The 23,285-nt window shown below is 31.1% G+C and overlaps 2 protein-coding genes across 2 annotated transcripts; one reads left to right on the top strand and one right to left on the bottom strand.

Moving 5' to 3' along the window:
* Nucleotides 1–5,800: 5,800 nt before the first annotated feature.
* Nucleotides 5,801–18,458, bottom strand: LOC105360414 (breast cancer type 2 susceptibility protein homolog). Its single transcript, XM_011497309.1, has 18 exons — nt 18,326–18,458; nt 17,837–17,969; nt 17,469–17,625; nt 16,493–16,822; nt 15,510–16,316; nt 14,949–15,446; nt 13,680–14,846; nt 13,407–13,553; nt 12,743–12,831; nt 12,443–12,664; nt 12,082–12,232; nt 11,521–11,736; nt 9,852–10,062; nt 9,373–9,524; nt 8,715–8,962; nt 7,374–7,557; nt 6,329–6,607; nt 5,801–6,187 (listed from the first exon to the last, which is right to left on the bottom strand). The coding sequence occupies exons 1-18, from the start codon at nt 18,456–18,458 to the stop codon at nt 5,912–5,914; spliced, it is 5,400 nt and encodes a 1,799-aa protein (XP_011495611.1). The 3' UTR covers nt 5,801–5,911.
* A 1,627-nt stretch (nt 18,459–20,085) lies between these two features.
* On the top strand, nt 20,086–22,429 carry Cypl (peptidyl-prolyl cis-trans isomerase-like 1 Cypl). The gene is made up of 5 exons (XM_011497022.1): nt 20,086–20,229; nt 21,182–21,278; nt 21,356–21,579; nt 21,890–21,997; nt 22,080–22,429. The coding sequence occupies exons 2-5, from the start codon at nt 21,202–21,204 to the stop codon at nt 22,202–22,204; spliced, it is 534 nt and encodes a 177-aa protein (XP_011495324.1). The 5' UTR covers nt 20,086–20,229; nt 21,182–21,201; the 3' UTR covers nt 22,205–22,429.
* The last annotated feature ends 856 nt before the right edge of the window (nt 22,430–23,285 follow it).

The following is a 23,285-nucleotide window of genomic DNA, read 5'->3' as shown; positions in this document are numbered from 1 at the left end:
TTTATCTATCCCCGAGGTGGGATTAAAGCTCCACCCGAATTTCACCGCATACTTGGCAGCTCGGAGCAGCGCCTCGCGCTCCCGCTTACCTCATTGGCCGAAAGCGCGCGCACCACGTTGGAGAGGCCGTAAGAGCGAAAAAGAAACGTGGAGAGCGACGCGTGCCGGTGCGCGCCGAACTGACTGCCGAGGCGCGCGCCACCCTGAGGAAGCCTCGAGGCCGGCTCCAGAGGGCAGGACCGGCGGCGGCGGCGGCGGCGGCGTCGACGGCGACGGTGCAGTGGCGGCAGCGACGGTGACGACGGCTGTTTTTGTTGTTGCGGTAGCGACGCGTTTTGAGTGCCGATGGATCCTTCGGGGCTCCCGGCATTGTGACCGCCGTCCGTCCAATTCCCGGTTGCACTGTTCGTTCAGGCAATTTTTTTTCTCTTTCTCTCCTCTCGTATTCAAATTCAAAGAGAGAGAAAAAAGAGAGTAAAAGAAACAACACTGCCTTCTCGTATCATTCATTGAGACGTTTTATTTGTCGGTGTACGAGACGAATATCTAACGGTTAAATATATGAATACCACGTGGTTTGCGGTTATTTGCATAATAATAATAATTTGATTATATATTAAAATAACTACAACTATACGAAAATGACCATATTAAAATAAAAATTGTATTTAAAATCCTTGTTTGCTCGGAAATGTATTTATAAACAAATTTGTATTTATATCCAATTATTATTAGGACGACATCTCTCTTATTTACTGATTTTTAAGATATTGTAGCCATAGTTACGTTCTGTCGATCGATCAGCGTTTCAGCATTGGACTTATAAACGTGTGTGTTGCGATCGATATTTTCCTATGATTTTTCTCATATTCGTACGTCATTTCTCATCTCATACGTCTGTTCAACGAGAAATTTAAGAGGACACGCGAACAAATCTTATGTATTGTAAAGTTTTACGTAAATAGATGCTTTCGTGAATCAATAAGACTGAGCACAATGAGATGCTAAACTGAAATTTTATATTTGTAATGACAGCTTTGATATTGAAGTCCCTATTTTCTCTTATTTACGTAACTGCCGTTCGCATTGGTTCAAAACATAGTTAACGTTGTACGATAATTTGCCATTATTTTAATGTGTTGTAAAACTATGAAAATCGCATGTACGCATATCTTTATTATATCATTTATCTTACAAAGTTTAAGTGCCGTCAAATCGTCTGAAAATCCATAATATTTAACGTGGCGATAGGATTAATGATTGGCCGAAAATCTGTATTGTTGCGTGTGAAATTTTTAGCTTTTCATTGCCAATCAATTTTCATGTAGAAACATTTGCTGAAAGAAAAAAAAAAGAAAAAGCAAAATCTCGTTCCCAGATTCCTGCCCTCCTTTCGTGTTTGCGACAATGCAATCCGAGAGAATAACAATACATATTCAAAGTCAGCTCATGACGTTAATTGCATAATTTACGATGAAACAGAAGGAACTTGCGAGAGAGAGAGAGAGAGAGAGAGAGAGAGAGACTACGTACGTAGTCTGGCAAGTTTGATCAAATTTATAAGTACTGGGTGGGCGGGTAAGGGAATACTCGTCGAGTCGTTGGATGGACGCACGAGTAGACTTTAGGCGTTAATTTGTAATTCGATTTCACAATTCTCTCATTAAGAATTCTCTATGAACAAAGCCGCCAAAGAATTGCCAAAGACACTCGGCGATCTGGGGCGCCGCAAATCGACGAGTCATTACCTGTTCGAATTACCTGACTCCCCACCCCCTTCCTCCACAAACCAACAACCCCTAATGGCTTTGGGCCTTAACAAGCACTGGCCTTGAAAAAATTCCGTCCTTGCTAACCCGAAACGTAAGCGACACTGTGGAGGGGAACCTCGGGCAAACGACAATGGGACGAAAGGGGTGGGAAGGGGCTAAGATATGTTTAAATAAGCGGAGGAAATGTAAGTACTTCCTGGTGTCCTGTATTTATAGAGTAATGCATAATCCTGCACGTATATCAGAGCCGCTAAATCGTCCCTCTGATTGGCTTACCGTCCCCTAAGCCCCTCTAATGCGCGCGCGCGTGCGCAGGCTTTACGCACACATCCGGCAAATGAGTTACCGAAAGCCATATGACAATAATTTCAGCTGATACGGTTAAGCGCTATTATTTACAAATGTCACATTATACAAATCACCACCCCCACTCCCTCTCCATACAATAATTTATTATTCGGATTGACAAATCTCAATACTCAAAATTATTATCAAGAACGTCATGAAGCAAACTCATTGCCAAATGCAACTAGTCGACATGTTCGCGTTCTCTTTTCAAAGCCAGCAAAGTCCTTCCTCCTTGGCGGTAAAAAGAGCTTGGATTGCGTGGCTCCGTGCTGATCTACAATGTCTTGTATTATCTTTTATCCGACACCTTCTGCAGTTTTTTATCTACATCTTGTTGACGGGAGTAGCTTTTGACGCTCCGTTGAAACGGTTCGTATGAGAGAGTGCGAGCGTCGACGGTGCTTATATTATTATAAAAGAGGCAAGTGATAATAGCCGCACGGTGGTACTTCCAACTTATCTAAGCCATCATTTTTTCACCTGCGAGCTGAAATACGAGAATGCATCGCGAAATGGAAGCAAAGCCACTGTAAGATGGAGTGGGAGCGATCCGTAAGGTCTCGGGCGCATACCTTAAGGTTGCTCCTCCTATCCGCACGCACCTATTAAACCCAGTTTTGCCATCGGAGTTAGACCCCGGGGACGGGGATCGAATAACCAGGTGCTCAAGCCGTTGGCTTAATCCCCATCTCCCACCAGGCGCACTCTCATATTGTCCTTGCGCAGCGCGGAATTACGGTCTCTTATACAAGTGCGTTAACGCGCGCGCGAGAGTGTCAAGAAACTCTTGTGCCACTTATGCCAAGGGCCCTTCCCCTCTTCTTCTCCTCCTCCTCCTCCTCCTCCTCCTCCTCCTACCCGTTAGCAGTTCAATTTCAGTCGTAATCTTATATGAGCCGAGGAGAGGAGTAACAAACACATTCCACGTGAGAGTTTGCGTACGCGCGAGGGATCTGCGCTTCTCTCTTTTCAACATCCACGACTAACTGCTGTTATCTATTTAAAAATTTGTCGGCCATTTTCGCTTTAACGTCTTAATTCCGGACCAATTGTACCGTCGACATACGATTCCAATACTTTATGTCTAAATATATTTACATCGTTAATTAGTGAGCTTATTATCGAGACGAGGATAGTAATAGATTCGTTGTGCAAATGCGAATTGTAATTTTAAATTGAAGCGCGCATTATGTGGCTTTTGTAAATAGAATTGAAAGAAAATATAATGATTTAATAAGCAAAATATTATTTGGAATTGCATAGTACTTAACTGTATTGTAAAAAACAGGAAAGACAAAAAGAAAGATAAACATATGCTCCTTGTGACTGTAACATTGCGACGTTATAATTTTGTAATTCACGTATTATAGTTTACCTAAACGTCAACGATACTTTTACATATTTAGTTTTATATTACTGTTATTCGTCATATCCGCCATTCTTTGTGTAACAATATTGTTTGCAACTAAAACAGGCAAGGCAATTGTGAAATAAGAAAACATATGGTATCGAACGAGTTAACTTTATTTTTATTTGTATAAAATACACAATAGAGGAAAATCACGCTGCGATTTTTTTATTTTTTTTTTTTTTTTTTTTTTTTTTTTTTTTTTTGTATCTTTGCGATAATAAATTAATTAACGGAAGAAAAGTAAAGAAAAGAATAGACACAAAAAAAAAACATTAAAAAATATTATAAATAAACTAAGTGCTCGTGGGCTCGTATTCGCGAATTCCATTATGTTTGTCCTTTGCTTTAAAATTTATCACAAAACTGTTAGCTGAGATAAGTGACTTAGCTCTTATCGTAAAGCTTTTATCTTATTTGTTATGGCGATTATTGGCGATTGTTGGCGATTGTTGGCGATTATTTTAAAACCTACAACGATGATTCATGTATAATATATGTTTTTGCAATTTCGTTAATTACATTGTAGAGATTCTTATTTTTTTTTATTTTTATTTTTTTTTTTTTTGTGTCGCATAAAATATATGAAAAATGTATAATAATATTCGTAAGAATTTAATATATTGGCACTAAATTTCATTTACACAAATGCTTTCACTTTTATATATATATATATATCTATACGTATATTCTGCATATAACGATTTAACATAAATATTATTATTGATAACAAAATAGAGATAATCTGTAAATATATCTAGCGGTCTTCTTTTCACATAATTATAATTTCCAATAATTTAAAGGAAATGCCTACTTTTTTTTACTCGTATCAAATTATAATTCCCCTAAATAATTTTAGGTTCGAATCCTAAAGCAGTTTTAGAATTGTATGTTTATATCGTTAAAACGAAATTTTAAATACTCACTGCGAATCAGAAATTATAGATTTTTCGTAAATTTCATTTCATTTCTTCACACGCACAATTCCTATTTTAAATCTAACTTACAATTTCTCGAAAACGGTAACTACGCTTATTGCCTTTCTTTTCACCCATCCTCCTCGTCCTCCTCCTCCTCCTCCTCTTCTTTTTTTTTTAAATTAATCTTTTTAATTAATCACTATTATACGTTTAGATGTACAAATAGAACTTTTATGTATGTTTTAACTGTCGATTGGAATTTACCACGACCATTTTAACGATATTTTACGACCATTTTAATGATATTTAAAGAAATACAAAAAAAAAAATTGTACTTTCAATAGCATACATTATTAATGTGTGCGTGATATTGTCTAAACCTAGGAGTTCGAAGGTACCAATTTCTCTCTATTTCTTAATTATTTATCCTGCTCTACCGATGGCCGAAGCACGACGTTTTTTTTTTTTATATATATATATCCAAGGTACATTTTATGTATAATTTTATATTCATTGCACGTTTGTAAACTAAAGTTAAATTCTCCATAACTTACAGCATAAATCACAAATTAAAATTACTTTGGATACGTAAAAGTAAATAGTTTTTTCATCAAGATAACTAATTGGTTTATCCTCTAAACTAATCTATTTGTATTTAAAAATCGATCCCTTAAAGTTCATCGATCATTATCATTGTGATAATGGCCTAAAATTTTCTTTCCCATTGAGGAAGCAAAAAATCTTAATCGTCAAAAAAACCAAGGTACGATGATGATGGATTCGGCTCGAAAGATACTTTTATACATTTATTAACATACGATTACGTTGTTTGAACGGGGAAAAACGAGACGAGTAATTTCAGCATACGACGATAATAGAACAAAATTCATCATGGTTTAATTGCTCTTCACTCGTCCATTAATATTATTATTAGTAATTAATAAAGTAAGAAAAATAAAACATTAGCTTTTTGTAATTATGTTAAGTAAATGCCCGCGTTAGAGGGTCCGTATTTCTTTGTCGTCTTGAATTGAAATTCAAAATTGAATGTTTCGCAATCGTCGTTATCTTTTCCTTGTCGGCCAACCCCTTAAACAAAAATTTTCCTCCCATTTTACCTATCGCACGCAAATGAGCGTAATATTATTTCTATGTAGGGCGTAGAGCAAGGACGAGCGGAGTCGTCCTTAGGTAGGCTTACAATCCCCATCTCGACATTATTATTTACATTCCAAATGCCGAATTTTCCTATTTTCATCGGTTGGCTCGGCACCCTCGTTTCCACTCCCATCCGCCGCAAGTGACTGTGCCTGCAAACACAAAAAGACGAAAGAGTCGTGGTACGGTCGAGTGTCGGGCGTAGAAAGCTCCTGGGACCGTAAAGTCCATGTCACGCTAATCATCTTAAATCCTTGATTATCCGCGCGGGGTTTTCGCTAGGAGTCATTGGCAACAGCCTCGCCTCAGGACTTCCCACGAGTCACGGGCGTGAAGTCCCTCTTGACGCGGTCGGAGCTGTCGTTGAGCACGACGCTGGGCGAGCCGTCGGTCGAGCATCCGTAACGCGAAAGCTTCTCCAATCGGCGCTGCACCGAGGGTCCGCCGGGGCTGCGCATCTCCTGAGAGCCGGGGGTCCAAGGGCTGGCTAAGCCGACCTGACGTGACCAAGGCTGCAGCGATCTCTTCGACAGTTCCCTAGCGACTTCCTCGGCACAGTTCTCCGCGTACGTCGCTGGATTCTGGGAACAATAAGTGTTGCGTTCGGGGCTCACTTTTCATCCAAACTTCCAATTTGTAAGCTTCGAAAGCTCCAAGAGCCAGTTTCGACTTTATATCGTCGCCCTTATTCAACTAAAATGCTCGCTATAACGCAGGCTTACCTGCACGAGGGCCTTGAGGTTGCGCAGCTCCTTTGCGAGATACGGCTGACGAGGATGACAGCTGAAAAGGCTCTTTTCCGTGCAATAAGCAACGGGTAAGCTCAAGGAAGCGCTGCTACGCCATTCGAGATTACTGCAGGCGACGAGCGAGCCAACGGTGAGTATACCCTGGTAGCCGAACGCGGACAAACCGTTCCAGAAGAGTATCGACAGGTAGGCCGAGCCTCCGGTGCTTGGCTTCGGATGCCCGAGATTCACCATTTCGAAATTCTTCATTCCCTGTTTGATTTGTATTAGGCAATTATTTCGAACATACGTTATTATCAAACGGCAGTTCACTTATTTCTTTGGATGCGTGTATTCCATTTGGGGAGTGATTAATGGCAAAAGCTGTCGGATTGCGCTTAAGCTATTGAAAAGGCACTGATATAAAAAAAGACTCGTACAACATTCTTACGCGTAAGCACTCATTTTTGTAAATAATTATCGATTAATCATAAATATGTTGGCAGCCAATTAAAATACTTAGATGCTTGTGATAAAATGAGCCGTTAATTTTCCCGGTAATTACTTAGTTATAAACACGTTATTCGGAATTGTAAAGTTTGATAACCAAGAGAAGCGAAATGTTGATCGATCTTATTGAATGTTTGACAATTATGACAAATGTTTGACTGAAATTATCGTTAATTTTGAAACTTGTTAACTTTGCGTTTAAATGCCGTATGTATACGCAGAAAAATATCTCAGAATTGTATATTACAAAGGAAAGGGGGGAACCAACGGAAAAAAAAAGGAATCAAAGACTCATAATATTCAGAATACATGCTTACAGCATATATATAATATTGTATAGGACAGTTTTAAGGAGAAAGTTTAAGATATTTACCCTCTAACCGTTACAAGTTTTCCTTTAATCTTTAGTTATCTATCGAATTAGATATCGAATTATAGGGCAGAATCGGGCTGCTGGGGCAACTAAATACTCCCCCCCCCTCCCCCATCATTTCACACTTTCTCGTAGTAACAAAATAAAATAACATACGGAAGGAGCGACTCCGAGTGACACGACGACTCCAACGGTGTCAATCTCGTTGAACGCCGGCTGAAAGTCCGGACTACCGATCTCCGCAATGAGGCTGCAGATTCTATTCGGATATGGCAGCTTTAGCAGCGACTCCTTCTTTATGTGAGTGATCCTGTTGGTGGTGAGATTGAGCTCGCCGCCCCTATAAAATAAAGTTTCGTTGCAAAATGTCGGGGGGGGGGGGGGGGACCAGTGGCTTTCTTTTTCTTGCCTCGGCACTTAAAACGCAACAAGACCGAACTGTCGTCGACGTGAGTCACGCTGCGTTCCTTTGCCGAATATTATTTTTCCAAGATAAGGAGCGAATGGGGAATAACGACCGCGTCAAGGTGAGTCATAATTTACGTGTTTGTTGCTGCGAAACTAACACCAAAGAGTCTGAGAGAGGAGTAGAGCTCACGGGATCAATTCCATAAAGTGTTGGTGAGTTTATCAGACAAATCGCGCATTCATCTCGAAAATTATTTTTATAATTTTGAGACGGCTTTCCAGCAAAATTTATGAAAATTTTTTATGAAAAACCTACATAAAGTACCGAGCTACTTTGACAATTAATTATGCTCACTAAAATTAATGTTGCGTACAAAAAGAAAATTCGAATCTATTCTATGCGAGCATTGTTCACTCACTACTTTGCAAAATCTTTACTATTATGTATAATATTTTAAGTACACTATCCGTTCCAAAAAAAAAAAAAAAGCAACGAGATTAATTGCAAAAATAATTCATTTGACACTAAAATACCCTAAATTATACCATGATAATAATAATAATAATAATAATAATAATAATAACAAGAAAAAATATTTATTAGTTGGTAATTTGCAAAAACAAAATTACACGGTCGACAAATTCATTACTACTAATAATAATCATAATAATGATAATAAGAAATCGCAATTGCAGTTGAAGTCTAAAAGTAAACCCTTTGATAAATCGATTGAAGCTAATAAAAAAGGGATTTACTTCGATATCATATCTCAAAATGCCTTATAATAATAATAATTACAATGATGTTTGTAATAATTTTGTAATGCATTCTTTTAAATTATATATTTCCGTTCAAACAAATCGTCCTCCATTTAAAATAAAGATGTTTAACGATGTGTGAGTTATTAAAAAAAAACAAAACAAAATAAAATAAAAAGAGAGAGAGAGAGAGAGAGAGAGAGAGAACTTTGTTTTTTTTATCAGTTTCTTTAATCGGTAATGCCAAGTTAATGGATTCTGACGCGGTAGGAGGTACTTTCAATCTTTATAGGCATCGAATATTTATTATGGCGCCAACCGCAAGCTCACCTCGTTCCCGTTGCAAAGGAATTGTAGACGGTGATGGTGTCGCCCTCCTTAATGTCGTATCTCGAGTCTTCGTTACCTCCCCATAGGGACAAAATCGCCGTGGTCTTGTCGTGGAAGAGGCGAATCTTGAGGATAGATGTGACCTGACGGGGCGGAGGTAAATCCTGTCGCATCCGCGTCTCCAGCTTTGCCTTTAGCGCACTCTGGTTGCGCTGCCATTGACTCTGATTGCGCGTCCTCACTTTGGACTGCGACGAAACACGAGCATTAAGTTGCCATTAAGTCGTTGCGTAACGAATGATTTTGGAATTGAAATTTAAACGGGAAAACTTCCAACGAACAACTGCACTACTTGCCTCAAGATTAAGCGTTAAGCGTTAAATTAAGAGATTTGACGCGGGCATTGTTGAGATAGAACCAAATTAGGGAAATAAAACGTTTTACGTTCACTGTAAGAGCAGAGCAGCCGTGAATTAATAGTTTAATTGTAAAGTGATGAAATTATTGAAAAACGAACATAGAAACGAGTAGATGAGTTTTATATTGCTAAACCATTATTTTTAAGTATCTTGTGAGTGCATTTATTAGTTCGTAACTATGAACAAGTTGAAAAAAAAAAAAAAAAAAAAAAAAACTTTGCCCCAATATGAATGTTCACCTGTGATGAATTTTCCATCTCGTCATCCGATTCCGATGTTTTCTTTGACTCAAAGTTTTTCTCCGCCTCGGCATACATAGCGTCTACTTTTGACTCTAGACTCCGTTCGTAGTCACTCGCCGCTTTTTCCTCTGATCGAGCGTTACGATAGACTGAAAAATATTAAAATCACATTAGATTTGATTCTAATCGACATTAATCGTTCATTGGGCACATAGAATTTAAGGCAAACAGAGCTTTCCCTACAACATTAAGGATAATTTTCATTTACATTTTCAGAAAAGCAGTTGGGTTGCGGGGTGGGGGCGGGGAGGCACTCGAGCTATACGCCAAAATCGATTAAAGTTAAATTTTATTAAAATATCTTCACCCCTTTCAACGATAATCCTCGTTAATTAAGCAAATTGATACCGCGTTAATATATGTAATTTAGCAATCCAGTCGAATGTCAAAATTTATGCATAATGGCGATTTCATACTTGATTGGCCATTCGCAGTCTTTTCTCTGTATAAAGGTGGATAAGTTCTCGCAACCACCGCTGTCGTTTCACCGATCATTCCTCCAGTCGGTACGATGCTTCGCAGTTTCACAGGTATGGGTCGCGAATTCTTCTGATAACCAAGTTTGGTGTTCCATCTCACTCTCCTTGTGCAGTTCGTGCATATCCTCAAACTTACGTTGACCGGCTTCTGCATTGTCTCGATTAAGATAGTGTTAAAGTAATTTTTCGATTATGAAATATGCCTTAATTAATCAAAGAAATTTCATGTAATTCTAATATAATATAATATTCTAATATAATTTTATTGTCTTGTATAATTGTTCTAAACCGTATTTCATATGTATAATAGAATAAAAGTTGACGTAAATATTTTTAAATACTGCATACGATGTGTTAGAAGTCGATGATTTTAATCCTAAGTATCTTTGACATAAAATGAAAGTTAGAACAATTTATTGATATGGTAATATTTATAATTTTTAATTATCGTGAATATGAAATTAAGCTTTTATCTTTTTAGAAACAATCTCATTTTGAAATTTTAAAAATATATGCTTAACCATTGTGCTCCGCACTAAAATATATATATATATATATATAAATTATTATTTTTCTTTTAACTCGATAAAACCAATGGAAAAAGTAAAATAATATTTAGTGCCACATGACTTGACTTTTGTAAACAGAATGTAAATGTGAACTGGGAAATTTGGAAAATCAAGAAAGGTACAAGATATACGCAAGCACTCAAATATAATAATACAGAAATTAATTATTTTAATTAATTTGCATAAAGAAGCTGCCAATTTGCTATAATTTGCAAATTGTACATCCGCCTTTTATTATTACTATTATTATTATTAGTTTTTTTTTTTTTTTAATTTGTACTCAAATTTAAAGTACTCGTTATAAAAAGAAAAAAAGGCTACCGAATTCAATATGGTCTTTAAATCTTTAAATGATTAAACATTTTTTTAAAGGATCTCTTTTTAACGTTAAAAATGCTTTTTTTCAATAAATTAATTTAAAAGGAAATAGTATTTCATTCTGATAATGTTTTGTAATAAAGTTTATTTGAACTATTTTTAAAATGCTAGATCATGAATTTGCAATTGTAGAAAAATAAAAAGTTTGATAGGTTGTTAATGGTTCAGATTTGTCTCAAATCAATTATAGAATTCGTCATAATTCCATATCCGTCATAATATGAAAATAGAAAAATACATTTTTAATTTCAATTACACTTCAAACTAACGACTGCTTTATATCTTTATATATATATATATATATATATATATATATATATAGAGAGAGAGAGAGAGAGAGAGAGAGAGAGAGAGAGAGAAAGAGATAGTATTTTTTTGTATAAAATTTGAATTCAAATATTGATTAAATAATTATAATAAAAATTCATTGACCATACTATAATTTTGTCATCAACATTTTTTTGTTATTTATTAATTTAGCTGATAATAGGCTAAAATTCTAAATTTTCTATAAATCCGATATACGTTACAATAAGCTTCGAGTCAGCTATTATCACAAACGCTACTATGAGATTTGATGACAAATAATAAAAATGCAAGAATTTGATTATTAGTAAAGTTAAAGATTAATTGAAAGAGTAGTTGTTGTTGATTTTTACCTCGAGGGGAAAGTAGCCTCTTGGACACTCCAATAATTCAGCACCGTACGTTATAATCTTGGTGCCTTCCTTAATTTTACCAGTCGCAACGTAATGAGCCATTGCAGTATCAATCGTTAAGGGAATACTGTACCATCCATCCATGGCTTCTATCTCAATTTGGGATAGGCCTACTAATGCCTTCCCATTAATTTCTTCATCTTGTTTATATGATTTCTAAAAGTTATTTTACAAGAGCAAATTATTGTTAAAAAAGTGCAACGATCTTTAGTGAGTAGCATTACATTATGCTAAATATGTATATCCCATTAAGAAATATGTTGAATGTTTCACCTTTCAATTGAGAATATTTCAAGTCATTAATGACAATGTTTGTTTGCTTAGTTCATATGAAGAATTTTAGATTTGTTTAATCGCTTTAAAAATATTAATTCAGAGTAGAAATTTTTTCAACATTAATGAGAATTCCATAATGATAATATTACAATTACAATTTTTGGCTTTTCAAAATTTTATTTCGTCCATACAAGTATAATAGTGATATTAAAAAAATAAAATTACCCATTTGATCGAAGAAATGCATAATACCATACGTCTCGTCGAAACATCATCTTTCTCTAAAATTCGTCTTAAAGCTGATCTTTCGGCTTTATCAATTTCTCGATCGTAACGATACTTCAATTCTTTCATAACACGTTCGGGTGTCAATATTCTTTATAAATATAACAGAAAATAATAAAGTAATATAATTCTCTTTTGTTGAAATTTAATAATGAATAACAATATAAGACTTTAAGCAATGGGATGAACAATGCCACCATTATAAATACGATTATATGCGTATTATTGATGTATATGATTAATAAAAACATTACTAATTTGTAAATACCAATACTAATGAAGGAATGTACAAAAAATTTACTTTGGTAGTTTAATGGTGTTGAAAATTATTCGATCTAGAGAAGCAAGTTTCCATATTATCCATTTGTAGTGATTCTCGATCCAACCAGTAGGAAGAAGTTTTGGATCGACACCCGGTAGAGCTAAGAAACTTTTTGTAAATTCGGACACGCCCGCATGACCATTTTCGTCGAAAATTATGACACCACCATCATCGACATCTAAGCTAACGATCCTCTCATTCCTAAAAAATATTGCATTTACAGATAATTTTAATATTCATATATATTTCATCTGTACGTCGAATGAATAAATTACGAACCCAAGAACATCGGATAATAAGAATTTGTAGCAAGTGGCATTTGATGCTGTTACGTCGAGAACGTTTGCGTCAGAATAATGTTGTTTTATCTATAAAAATAAATCACTTGATTTAATCTGCTTTTACAATAACTCGTTATTCTTTAATTACTTAGAATTTATAATAAGCGACTAGCGTTCGATGTAATGTTTTACGATGTTCTTAATACATCAGCTTATATGCGACTTAATAAATTAATTATGAATGAAAATAATATTTGTGTATTTTCTATTGTTATAATCACTTATATGCATATATGCATGACTACATGAATTTGATAATGTAAGAAAAAAAAAAAATAAAAATTTAACAGACATTAATGAAATATTATTGAGAAATGTTCGTATCTTTTACAAAATATATTATACAAAATACTTAACATGATATTATCATCAATTGTTTACGTATTCATAAATTATTTATTAAAATTATTAATTAATTGTAATAAAAATTTATAAAAATTTATTAAAAAGAGAAAGTATAGTGGTAATCAAACTACAATATTATAATGCAATTTATAATATCTTTTAGATTAAAAATAAAATGGAAGTTGGACAAGCATATTATTACCCACTTATTAAAAGATTATTTCAAATTATATTAAATTATAATTTTCATATCTTACTTGGTCAACACTACATACAGTAGGTGCTGAATGTCCAACGTAGTCGCTCAATGATATTCGATTTTTATTATTCATAAGTCGCTGTCGTAATAATGTACCCATTGAAAAATGAATTTTTATTCGTTTTTTATTTTTAATAATTTTCTCCTATAAAAACGTGTATATTATTATTAGATTATAACCAATTTTGTTTTTTTTTGTTGTTTTTGTTTTTGTTTTGTTTTTGTTTTTGTTTTTGTTTTGTTTTTACAATAGTCGTGCGTCAATGATTACCTGATGAAGAATTGCCTGAAGACGTTTCTTAAGCAAATCCTTATGCTCTTGATCTATAAGTGTCGGAGCATTTAAATATGACAAAGATTTTTCATTTTTTTTGCGATCTACAATATCATCGTCTTCATCATTTAGTTCGTCACAAAATAATTTTCGACCTTGAAATTCACATCCAACTCTAGGTTTCTTAAGCGTCGATAATGGCGTATCGCTATCAGTATCGACGTGTTTTCGTTTTTCAATTTTTTCTATTTTGTAATGATTTTGTTTTACTATTGCTTCATGTTTATTGCTGAATTTATTCATATCTGTTTTAGATTTTATGTCAGTTAAAATATAATTGGATTCGTTATAATTATCTTTTACGTCTATGTTACATTTACACTTTATAAGTAATCGTTGCTTGATCGAAGTCTCATTACGTAAAGAAACACTTTGACCACTATTCATATTCAGTTCAATACTACAATTGTCAACGGAAAGATTTTTCAAAAATTTCTTAAAATTTGCATATTTCCGAAAATTTTCCGTACACTCTTTAAATGAAAATCCTAAAAACTCACTACGCTCTTCAGCTATACAATTTTCAGGCATCGCGCTTGCATTAACTTTTTCTTCAATTTTTTTTATTAAGACTGGTGATTGCACTTTACTATTATTTAGATGACTAATTTCAACCTTAGATAACCAAGAATCAGAATGCGAATCAAAACATTGACTGATTGACAAACCATTTTTTAATGGCTGATTTGTAAAAGATTCTTCAATTGGATCGGATTTGTTTAATTTTAATGTCATTGCGCCTTCTTCGCTCTTAGAAAATCCGCCGAAAGATCGACATCTTTCAGGTCGCTTAATTTCGCAATGATCCAATTTCTGCTTCAATTTTTTCATATATCTGTCGTTATGCTCACTTTTATGAATTTTAAAATTTTCCAATGGCTTTTCCTTTTCAAACATTTTTTTGGGGCTAGGATCATTCTTGATAATTTTATGTGCCTCGCCACTTGTAGAAAAACTTTCTTTATCAAATGATATTGCTTTTTCAGAAACAGTCGAATTTTTCTCCTTATTTTTACTTATGGCTGATGTATCGTTTAATTTGTTCAAAACATGTTTCGAATTCGAAGCAGCAATTATAATTTTGCCATCTACTTTATTATTATTATTATTATTATTATTATTATTTTTTTTTTTTTTTAATTCGATATTATTACTCGGTAAGCTATTAAATTTGTTTAAATTTTCAGGCTTTGAAAAAGCAATTACAGTATTATTGTTATTATTTAATTTTGACTGTATTGCTCTTTCTCGTGGCTTATTAAATGTGACCGAAACCTTATCTAATGATTTAATATTACGATTTATTTTTGACAACGTATTTTTTTTTATATTAAGCAAATGATTGCCATCTTGAATATCGTCGCCCAATTGCTGAAAAATTTCCAAATAATAATTTTCCTTATCTTCATTTATTTTTATACCTTTACCACCAGCCGTTGTAAAACTATTATTATCAAAATCTTCCACACTTTGAGTTATAAACTTTTGTTCTGGAAAATCTTGAAGAGGCAGTTCTTGATAGAAATTTGTTTCGGTTTTAATCGCTTGATTGCATATGTTTTTGTGATATAAATCTTCATTTTTTTTTACTTTATCGTTTGAACTTATTTTAGAATTATGGGTATAGTTGTGTTGAAAATGAAGCTCAGAAATGTTTGATATATTTTCATTATTTTTTAATTCATTATACGTATTTTCATTTATATTATTATTTTCGACTACATTATGAATTACTTTATTAACGTTTGAACATACATTTTTGCATACGGCTGTTGATAATTTATTCGTCTCGTTATTAAAATTATTTAAGCTTAATAAATTATTACAGGAAGTAGTATCGAATAAAGTTTCCTTGTTGTTTATCAGAGTTTTATCGTTCCTCAGCCCATTCGAGAATCGCTTCGATGAATTTACATTTGCATTTGAATGTTTTAAATTTAAAAAATTGTTGTCGCTTATTAATTCATCTGCAATTTCGTTGTAAATTTTCATACCTTTTTCAAGAAATTCTTCGCTAACCAGAATTTCCTTCCCATTAGCAGTATTAAAATTCACGTCTTCCTTTATGAATTTTCGTTGATTACAAGAATCAGGTAAATTTTGTAGGCTTGTATTTTCTTTTTTAATGTCTAAAACATTCTCAACATCCCAATCATCCATAATTTCAATTGGCACAAATTGAGAAAAGTCTTCTATTTCATTTTTCTTACCGGATAATTTATTGTTTGCAATATTTGTTTCCTTTTCGAAAGAAGATAATTTTGTTAACGAGTGCTTCAAAGGCTTACTCTCAGCATTTATAGCATTCGTTGTTTCTTGTTTAAATCCCAAATCAGCGAATTCAAGATCTCTGACTGATTTTGTAAATATATCTTTTGATACAACTACATGCGCTTTTATAGATTGCCTGAATGGTTTTTGATTACGTCTGATCGTAGCAACTCTTTCAAGGATATTATTACTTATATTCATTGTACTATTTTCTTTTTCATCAAAAATTTGTTTTTTCAAAGGTTTATCACTGGCGGTAGATTTTATTTCATTAGCTTTATTTATTAGAGGTGATTTTTCTTCCTGAATCACATTATAACATAATTTATCAATGGAACTAAATGATGCATTAGAAAAGAAATCTTGAGTCGAAGTATTACTATTTTTATCAATATTATTAGTTTCCTGAAATTAAAATTTTCACCATAATATATAATACTATATGAAATATATATTATATAATATATAATATTACTCACCATTATGTTTCTCTTTTCCTTACATATTTCACTAATTAAATTATTAGATTCTCGTTCAATAGATTTTTTAGTTTCTATTTCAATATCTAATGCAACTTCGTTACTTATTGAATCCATTGTTTCGGAAGGTAGTTTGTCACTATTACTACTATAACTACTTTGGAATTCATTATTTGTATCGATATCTAATATATTATTCAGTATTCTGCGTTTTACTTGTCGTTTATAGCGTTTTTTTCCTCCCAGAATTGGAGAAGTGACATCCATTTTATTCTTTTTCATTCTGTTAGTTGGTGTACGCTGATTACGATGCTGTGGTGTTTCTTTATTCTAGTTTATAAGATATAATTTATAAATTTAGTTATTTATGACATTATAATTAGTAGTACAATTTTTTAATCGATATTTTGTTAGCCTTATAAAGGCATCTACTAGAGTACTATCGATAATATTCAATTTTTTTTTTTTAATTATTTGCTAAACATGATGAACATTAATTTTTTATTTATAAAACAATGTCGAATAAATGAAATAAATTATCATAGAATAATTTTCAATTAAAGAAAATATATGATAAGTAAGTTTTCTAAAATGCTTGTACTTTTTACAATAAGTTTTATGCATTTCCGCGTATGTATATATTTTCGTTAAATTTAGTTTCTTATGATGTTAATGTATTTACTTACTTTATTCCAAAGAAAATTAACATTTATTTTAAAATAACACAGTCTATAAAACCTATATCATTCAGCATATTTACATTTTAATAGAAGGTAAACAATTGTGAAGTTAGTCACAACAAGGAAGTCATTCATTAAATTAAATTTTAAAATGTTAGACTTTAAAATAAGATAAATAAAATATTCATTATTTAATGCAATTTTTCATTAACAAATTTCTTTCTTTCAAGTAATAATAAAATTTTAATTTAATAATTGTATTTTTTCTTACTTTCAGTGCTTATTCAAAAACTTACATTATCAATTATGTTTGTAATTTCATTACAGCCTTTAGATTTCTCGTTAAATTTATTCTCCGGTGTTTCCATATCACTAGTCCATGACATATTTGTTTTTGTTATGAAAGGTAAAAGATCAATTGGCGTTCTAGGTACAATTGCTTTTCCAGGAGTTCTATTAATGAAAATTATTAAATAATAAAAAATATTTTTAAAAGTTATTACTATTATGGTCATATAAAAAAATTTAAGTAAGACTTAAAAGTAACAGAAGCAATATGTAGTTTTTTGACGTGGTTTATTTTATACATAGTTGCATGATTTTAATGAAATATTGTATATATATATATATATATATATATATATATATAAAGACTAATACTTACTCATTGATTAACTTTGAATAAAGTATTGGTGTATACGATGAAATAGTAGAAGAATTATCAGTTTTATTTTTTATTGTTTCAATATTTGTAACATTTGATATATTAATAACTGAATCTTTTAGCTGATCGTTATCTAAAAAATGTTATAAACATAATATAAGGGAATATTAAAATAGCAATGATTTTAAAAAGTTTATTTTTAATTATAGACTTATAGTCAATAAAATGAATACTATAAGTTTCATCTTTTCATACATCATTTTGTCAAAAATTCAATATTTTATTTTTATGTATTATTGAATTTTGATTTTACAACAAAAAAAAATCATAGCGTAATAGCCTGACAAATTACATATACTTAACAAACTATTAAAAGTAATTTAAATCAAGGACCATTATTATTATATCCTTGTTATAATAACTTTATCATAAAATTATAATTATATGAAATTTATTTGAAAATTCATTTTCAATTCAACCTCTTTTTACCTGGAAATAGATCCTGAAAACTAATATTATTTTGGTCATCCTTAATTGTATGATATTTATATTTACTAGTTTCGACAGTATTTTTTCCACTGTCCTTCAACACAATTAGGTCTTCATCAACAAAATCACCCATTATTAATTTATTTTTAAGATTCTAATACACTTATCAAATTAAATAAATATATTTAAAGAAGTAAAATAATAGCTACGTAGAACTTTCATTTTGATACATTAAATAATGTATAAATAATATGATATTAACAAGCAGACTTGTTATTTATCGATTATACCACGCACTTTCACCATACCGCCAAAAAAGGCTAAATATAAATAGAACATTAAAACGTGGAATTTAGTGTATTGAACCAGATCGAGGCGAATAAAATAATTATTAAAATATTATTAAGTCATTGGTAATTTAAAACAGCAATAATTTTTTTTTTATTGTTAGTTTGAGCAAGATACTTTGGCCTTTAATTTTATGACAAATTTCGAAACCGCTAGAAATGATTTTTTTTTAATTTAAAAATTGTTCCATTGAGTTGGGCTTTCGATGTTTGAAAAAGATTCTATACCGCCGTCGACCTAAATAAAGGTTAGAATAATCAAAGTATTATACAAATATTTATATCCATCGGCCATATTGAAACATTTGTAGGAAAAAAACGAGCGACAATATAATAACAATCATAATCATCAAAGAATTTCTACCTACATTTTTTATTATTCTAGCTGATATTTTATTGAAAGTAAAATTTTCTCTTATTATTGTATAACTTGTAATACAAAATAAAGTTTATGTTCCCAATAAAGAATCATATTGTTTGAAATAAATTCCTTAATTATAAATAAAATGATAAATCATCCAGAATTAGTCAATGTTATAGAATTATTATAACTTTTCAATGCCAAAATGCATATCCCAATGAGCTATTATAACTTTTTAATATGGAAGATAACGGGATGGAGGATTCGTTTAAAGACAGAAATCAAATAATTGTCATTGTTATTCAAAAATACTATATTAACATAAAATATAAATTTTTTTACTGCTTCAATATTAGATTTTTACTGTAAATATGATAAATATCAATAAATCAATGGAATAATAAAAATAATAATATGAAAGGAATAGGTTTTCTCGCGAAATGGCATCTTCACATTGGTATATAAAATATATATATATATATATATATATATATATATATATATATATATATATATATGATGAATATTATTTCTTTTAAAAGTCATACAATTTAATTTAATATATTATGATAATGAAACGGCAAATAAATGTTTTTAACTTATTGTAAATAGAATGATATTAAAAAGAAATATACGTTTATTAACATTTATATATAGTTTTCAAAAGCTTTAAAGACAAATTTTATTCATCTTATTTTTGCTAACAGCTGATTAGTAATGTAAATAATTTTATAATGTATTTTTTTGCGATGAAAATAATATCATCACCGACTATTATCTTATACAATTTCATACACTAATAACATTTTAGAACATTAGAAAGACAAATACAATTATGAAATAAATATTTTCAATGCCACATATTTCTTTGCAATATAAACTAATAGACCCAATCTGTATTCCTCTTAAAATTTTTAAAAATAGCAAATGAAAGTATTATTTATTTATTATTTTTTTTTTTCAAGTTTTGACAATATTTGAAAGTTGAATGAAAATGTATCTCTTGTATATCTTGCGAATAACAAAAATTTCTTAAAATCTTTCACTTGTGATTTTACCAATTTATCGATCAACTGACCCGGCCCATTATGAGCTTCCACCTAACGGTGCAAAAGCCGTCGGATTTATTTTATGAAAATTATTGAAAATTAGGGATGAAGGAGCACACTGCCGAGTATGCTTTCTTTTTTAAAACTGTAAGTTATAAGAACTTTTCGTTTTCGTTGGTTTGAAGATGCTTCTAATTATCGGAATTGAGATTGGCTAATAATATCATTCCACGGCTACCGAGTTCGATCCTTTTGTAAGATGCATATGTGATTTAATATTTTTATCTGTAATTTTTAATTTAATACAATGTCAATTCGTGTGTATTCATATATATGTTTTTTTTTTTTTTTTTTTTTTTTTTTTATATGAAAACCAGTAATAAGCGCATTATTGGTTTAACGTTTCAATATTAAATCACTGCTTTAATAAAAGGCGGAAAAAAAACCACAAAAGTACCTTTCTTACACTATGATTATAGTAAATTAATTTTTTTCATGCGATAAAATAAATTATCATGTGTATTGTATTACGATGTAGCATATAAATTAAATAAATGTAATGAACTCTAATATTCTAGTCAATGGTCGTTAGCGTATTAGCGTATTACTTAACATATTTATCGATTATTTAAAAAGAGAGAGAGAGTGAGAGAGAGAGAGAGAGAGAGAGAGAGAGAGAGAGATTTCGTAGCTCCCGCTCTTGTTTATAAGGACGACCAATCAATGAGTACCCATTACCAGCGCTAATATTTTTGTTCATATTAAATAAATTTTACACATTCCAAAAGCTTAGAACTACCGGTTTGTATATTTTATTAATTGATTAATACATACATTTGCGCATACACGCATCCGCACGTATATTGTACTTAAATTTAACTGGTTATTTATGAAAATGCATGCATTAGTTAAATGTAGCATTACCACTCTATTGTGCTGGCAAAATAAAATCTTTTCAAATTTTAGGTTAAAATAAGTATTCAAACGTAGCTGGTTTTTATTTATTTATTTTTTATTTATTTATTATTATTAAGTGAATATATTAAAAGATAATTAATTACACAAATAAAGAAAATTTCAATATCGTTTTTTGTACCAGATATATCAAAATTTACAAACATGGCATTGACAACATCAAGTTCATCAGGAATTCCTGATAAGCACTGGCAACCTCCATTTGTATCTCTTGAAACAACGTAAGGGTTTTACGGTATATATTCGATCTAATCAGCTTATAAAATTAATTTAATCTTAATTTTCATTGGTTTATCAGAATGGGTGAAATAGTTATTGAATTGTACTGGAAACATGCGCCAATAACATGCAGAAATTTTGCTGAGCTAGCGAGGAGAGGTTATTATAACGGAACAAAATTTCATCGTATAATTAGAGATTTCATGATCCAAGGTGGAGATCCTACAGGAACTGGAAAAGGGGGCACATCTATATATGGAGAATGTTTTGACGACGAGATACACGATGATTTAAAACATACCGGTAAAATTGTAATAAATTCATATGTAATTAATATGAAATTTAGAAAATTTACCTTTAGGTAATGTTTCAGAAATGAAATGATTAATAATTATGTACATAATCTTACAATATCGAATAGTTTATTTACCATACAGTGTCTATTATCATAAATTATTGAATATCGTATTCATTTTTTACATAGATACAAAAATTGACAAAATTTTTGTATTACAAATTTTATTTAAAAACAAGCGTGCATTGAACTAATTTTCAATGATTCCTTAAAATTAATTCTTGCTTAAAACTGTTTTCATATTTACATTTTATGCAGGCGCTGGAATTTTATCAATGGCTAATTCAGGCCCAGACACAAACGGATCACAATTTTTTATTACTCTGGCTCCAACGCAATGGTTGGATGGAAAACATGCAATTTTTGGTAACTATTATATTATATTAATATGCCGTTGTTTTTATAAAAGAACTAAGTAAATATTATAACAATTTTCATTTTTATATAGGAAGAGTTCATACAGGCATGGCAATAGTTAAACGAATAGGACTTGTAGAGACAGATAAAAATGATAGACCAATTGATGATGTAAAAATTGTAAAAGGATGTGTTAAAAATATATACGCAGCGTAAATTTTCGTCTCTATAATAGTAAACTAATAACGTTTAAAAGTCTATTAATTATTAAAGAGGTATAGAAGTTTAATAAGTTTGTAAAATAAAATGTAACAAATGGATTCAATTAGTGACACGTACTTTTTGAAGCTTCAATACTGTAAATAATATTGTATCTTATTTTGAAATTTTTCAAAATATTTACTACCATTATATTCAATGACAATGGTAAATATGCTCGATTACTATTAAATAACATTTCTTTAATAGGCTATCTGATAAAAATAGTCGAAAATTACAAATTTTTTCATTGCCCTAAATGTAAAACAAAACATAATATATCTCGTGAATTAATCTGCTTGATGCATAAAAACGCCAAGATTTTTAAAAACATTATAGCATTTATGGTACAAAATGCTTGTTACTTAAACGCATACTAGACAACACTTTACATCACTTTTTTTCTGAACTTTTAATGATTTGAAGACAAATTAAAAAGAAATAAGAGGAAGTTATGTCAGCGTAAAATTGGCTGCAGGAAATTGATGAATGTTACTTTCTCCGAGAATATTGAAAATTAGAATTGACTTTTTATGAAACGATTTTGTAAATAGCGCAGATTTTCATAGAGTTTTGACTTTAAAGAAATAAGGGCGTACAACACGTTTTGTATCGATTCAGTGATCAATGGAAATATTGAAAAAAGTTAAAAAATTAAAAAAAATCCAATATCATATATTGGATAGCATCGTATATGAATGTTATACTATATTTATAAATTGCATTGCGATTACTAGAAAATAATTATTGAGAAAGCTGATTATTAAATTATCTAAGCTAATATCAAAATAAACTTATGAACATCAGTAAACAATATATGAATGTAATATAAGCATTCCTTTTTTTTTTGTTTTTTTTTTTTTTTGTTTTTCATTTGTAATAAAAAATTCTTTTAATACTGGGAAAAACATTTTAATAATAAAATTACTGAATAATTTAAAATGTAAAATGTTCCCGACTGAGCAAATAAACATATTTTAATATGTACTGTGCTTTTCTCTTTAATTATAAATAATCTGATTTTTTATTATGAAAGTTA

This window comes from Ceratosolen solmsi, unplaced genomic scaffold (genome assembly GCF_000503995.2).
Source record: "Ceratosolen solmsi marchali unplaced genomic scaffold, CerSol_1.0 scaffold13, whole genome shotgun sequence".
Classification (NCBI taxonomy): domain Eukaryota; kingdom Metazoa; phylum Arthropoda; class Insecta; order Hymenoptera; family Agaonidae; genus Ceratosolen; species Ceratosolen solmsi.
Note: the sequence above shows the minus strand (reverse complement) of the source record. Positions and strands in the feature narration are given on the sequence as shown.

What these genes read in the sequence shown, in the direction of transcription:
- Cypl (XM_011497022.1), top strand. Translation starts at nt 21,202, where the DNA reads ATGGCATTGACAACATCAAGTTCATCAGGAATTCCTGATAAGCACTGG. An exon ending in TTTGTATCTCTTGAAACAAC is followed by an intron (nt 21,279 to 21,355) that starts GTAAGGGTTTTA and finishes TTGGTTTATCAG; the next exon opens with AATGGGTGAAATAGTTATTG. An exon ending in TGGAAAACATGCAATTTTTG is followed by an intron (nt 21,998 to 22,079) that starts GTAACTATTATA and finishes ATTTTTATATAG; the next exon opens with GAAGAGTTCATACAGGCATG.
- LOC105360414 (XM_011497309.1), bottom strand. Translation starts at nt 18,458, where the DNA reads ATGGGTGATTTTGTTGATGAAGACCTAATTGTGTTGAAGGACAGTGGA. An exon ending in TTCAGGCAATTCTTCATCAG is followed by an intron (nt 13,554 to 13,679) that starts GTAATCATTGAC and finishes ACGTTTTTATAG; the next exon opens with GAGAAAATTATTAAAAATAA. An exon ending in TCCTTTGCAACGGGAACGAG is followed by an intron (nt 7,558 to 8,714) that starts GTGAGCTTGCGG and finishes TTTATTTTATAG; the next exon opens with GGGCGGCGAGCTCAATCTCA.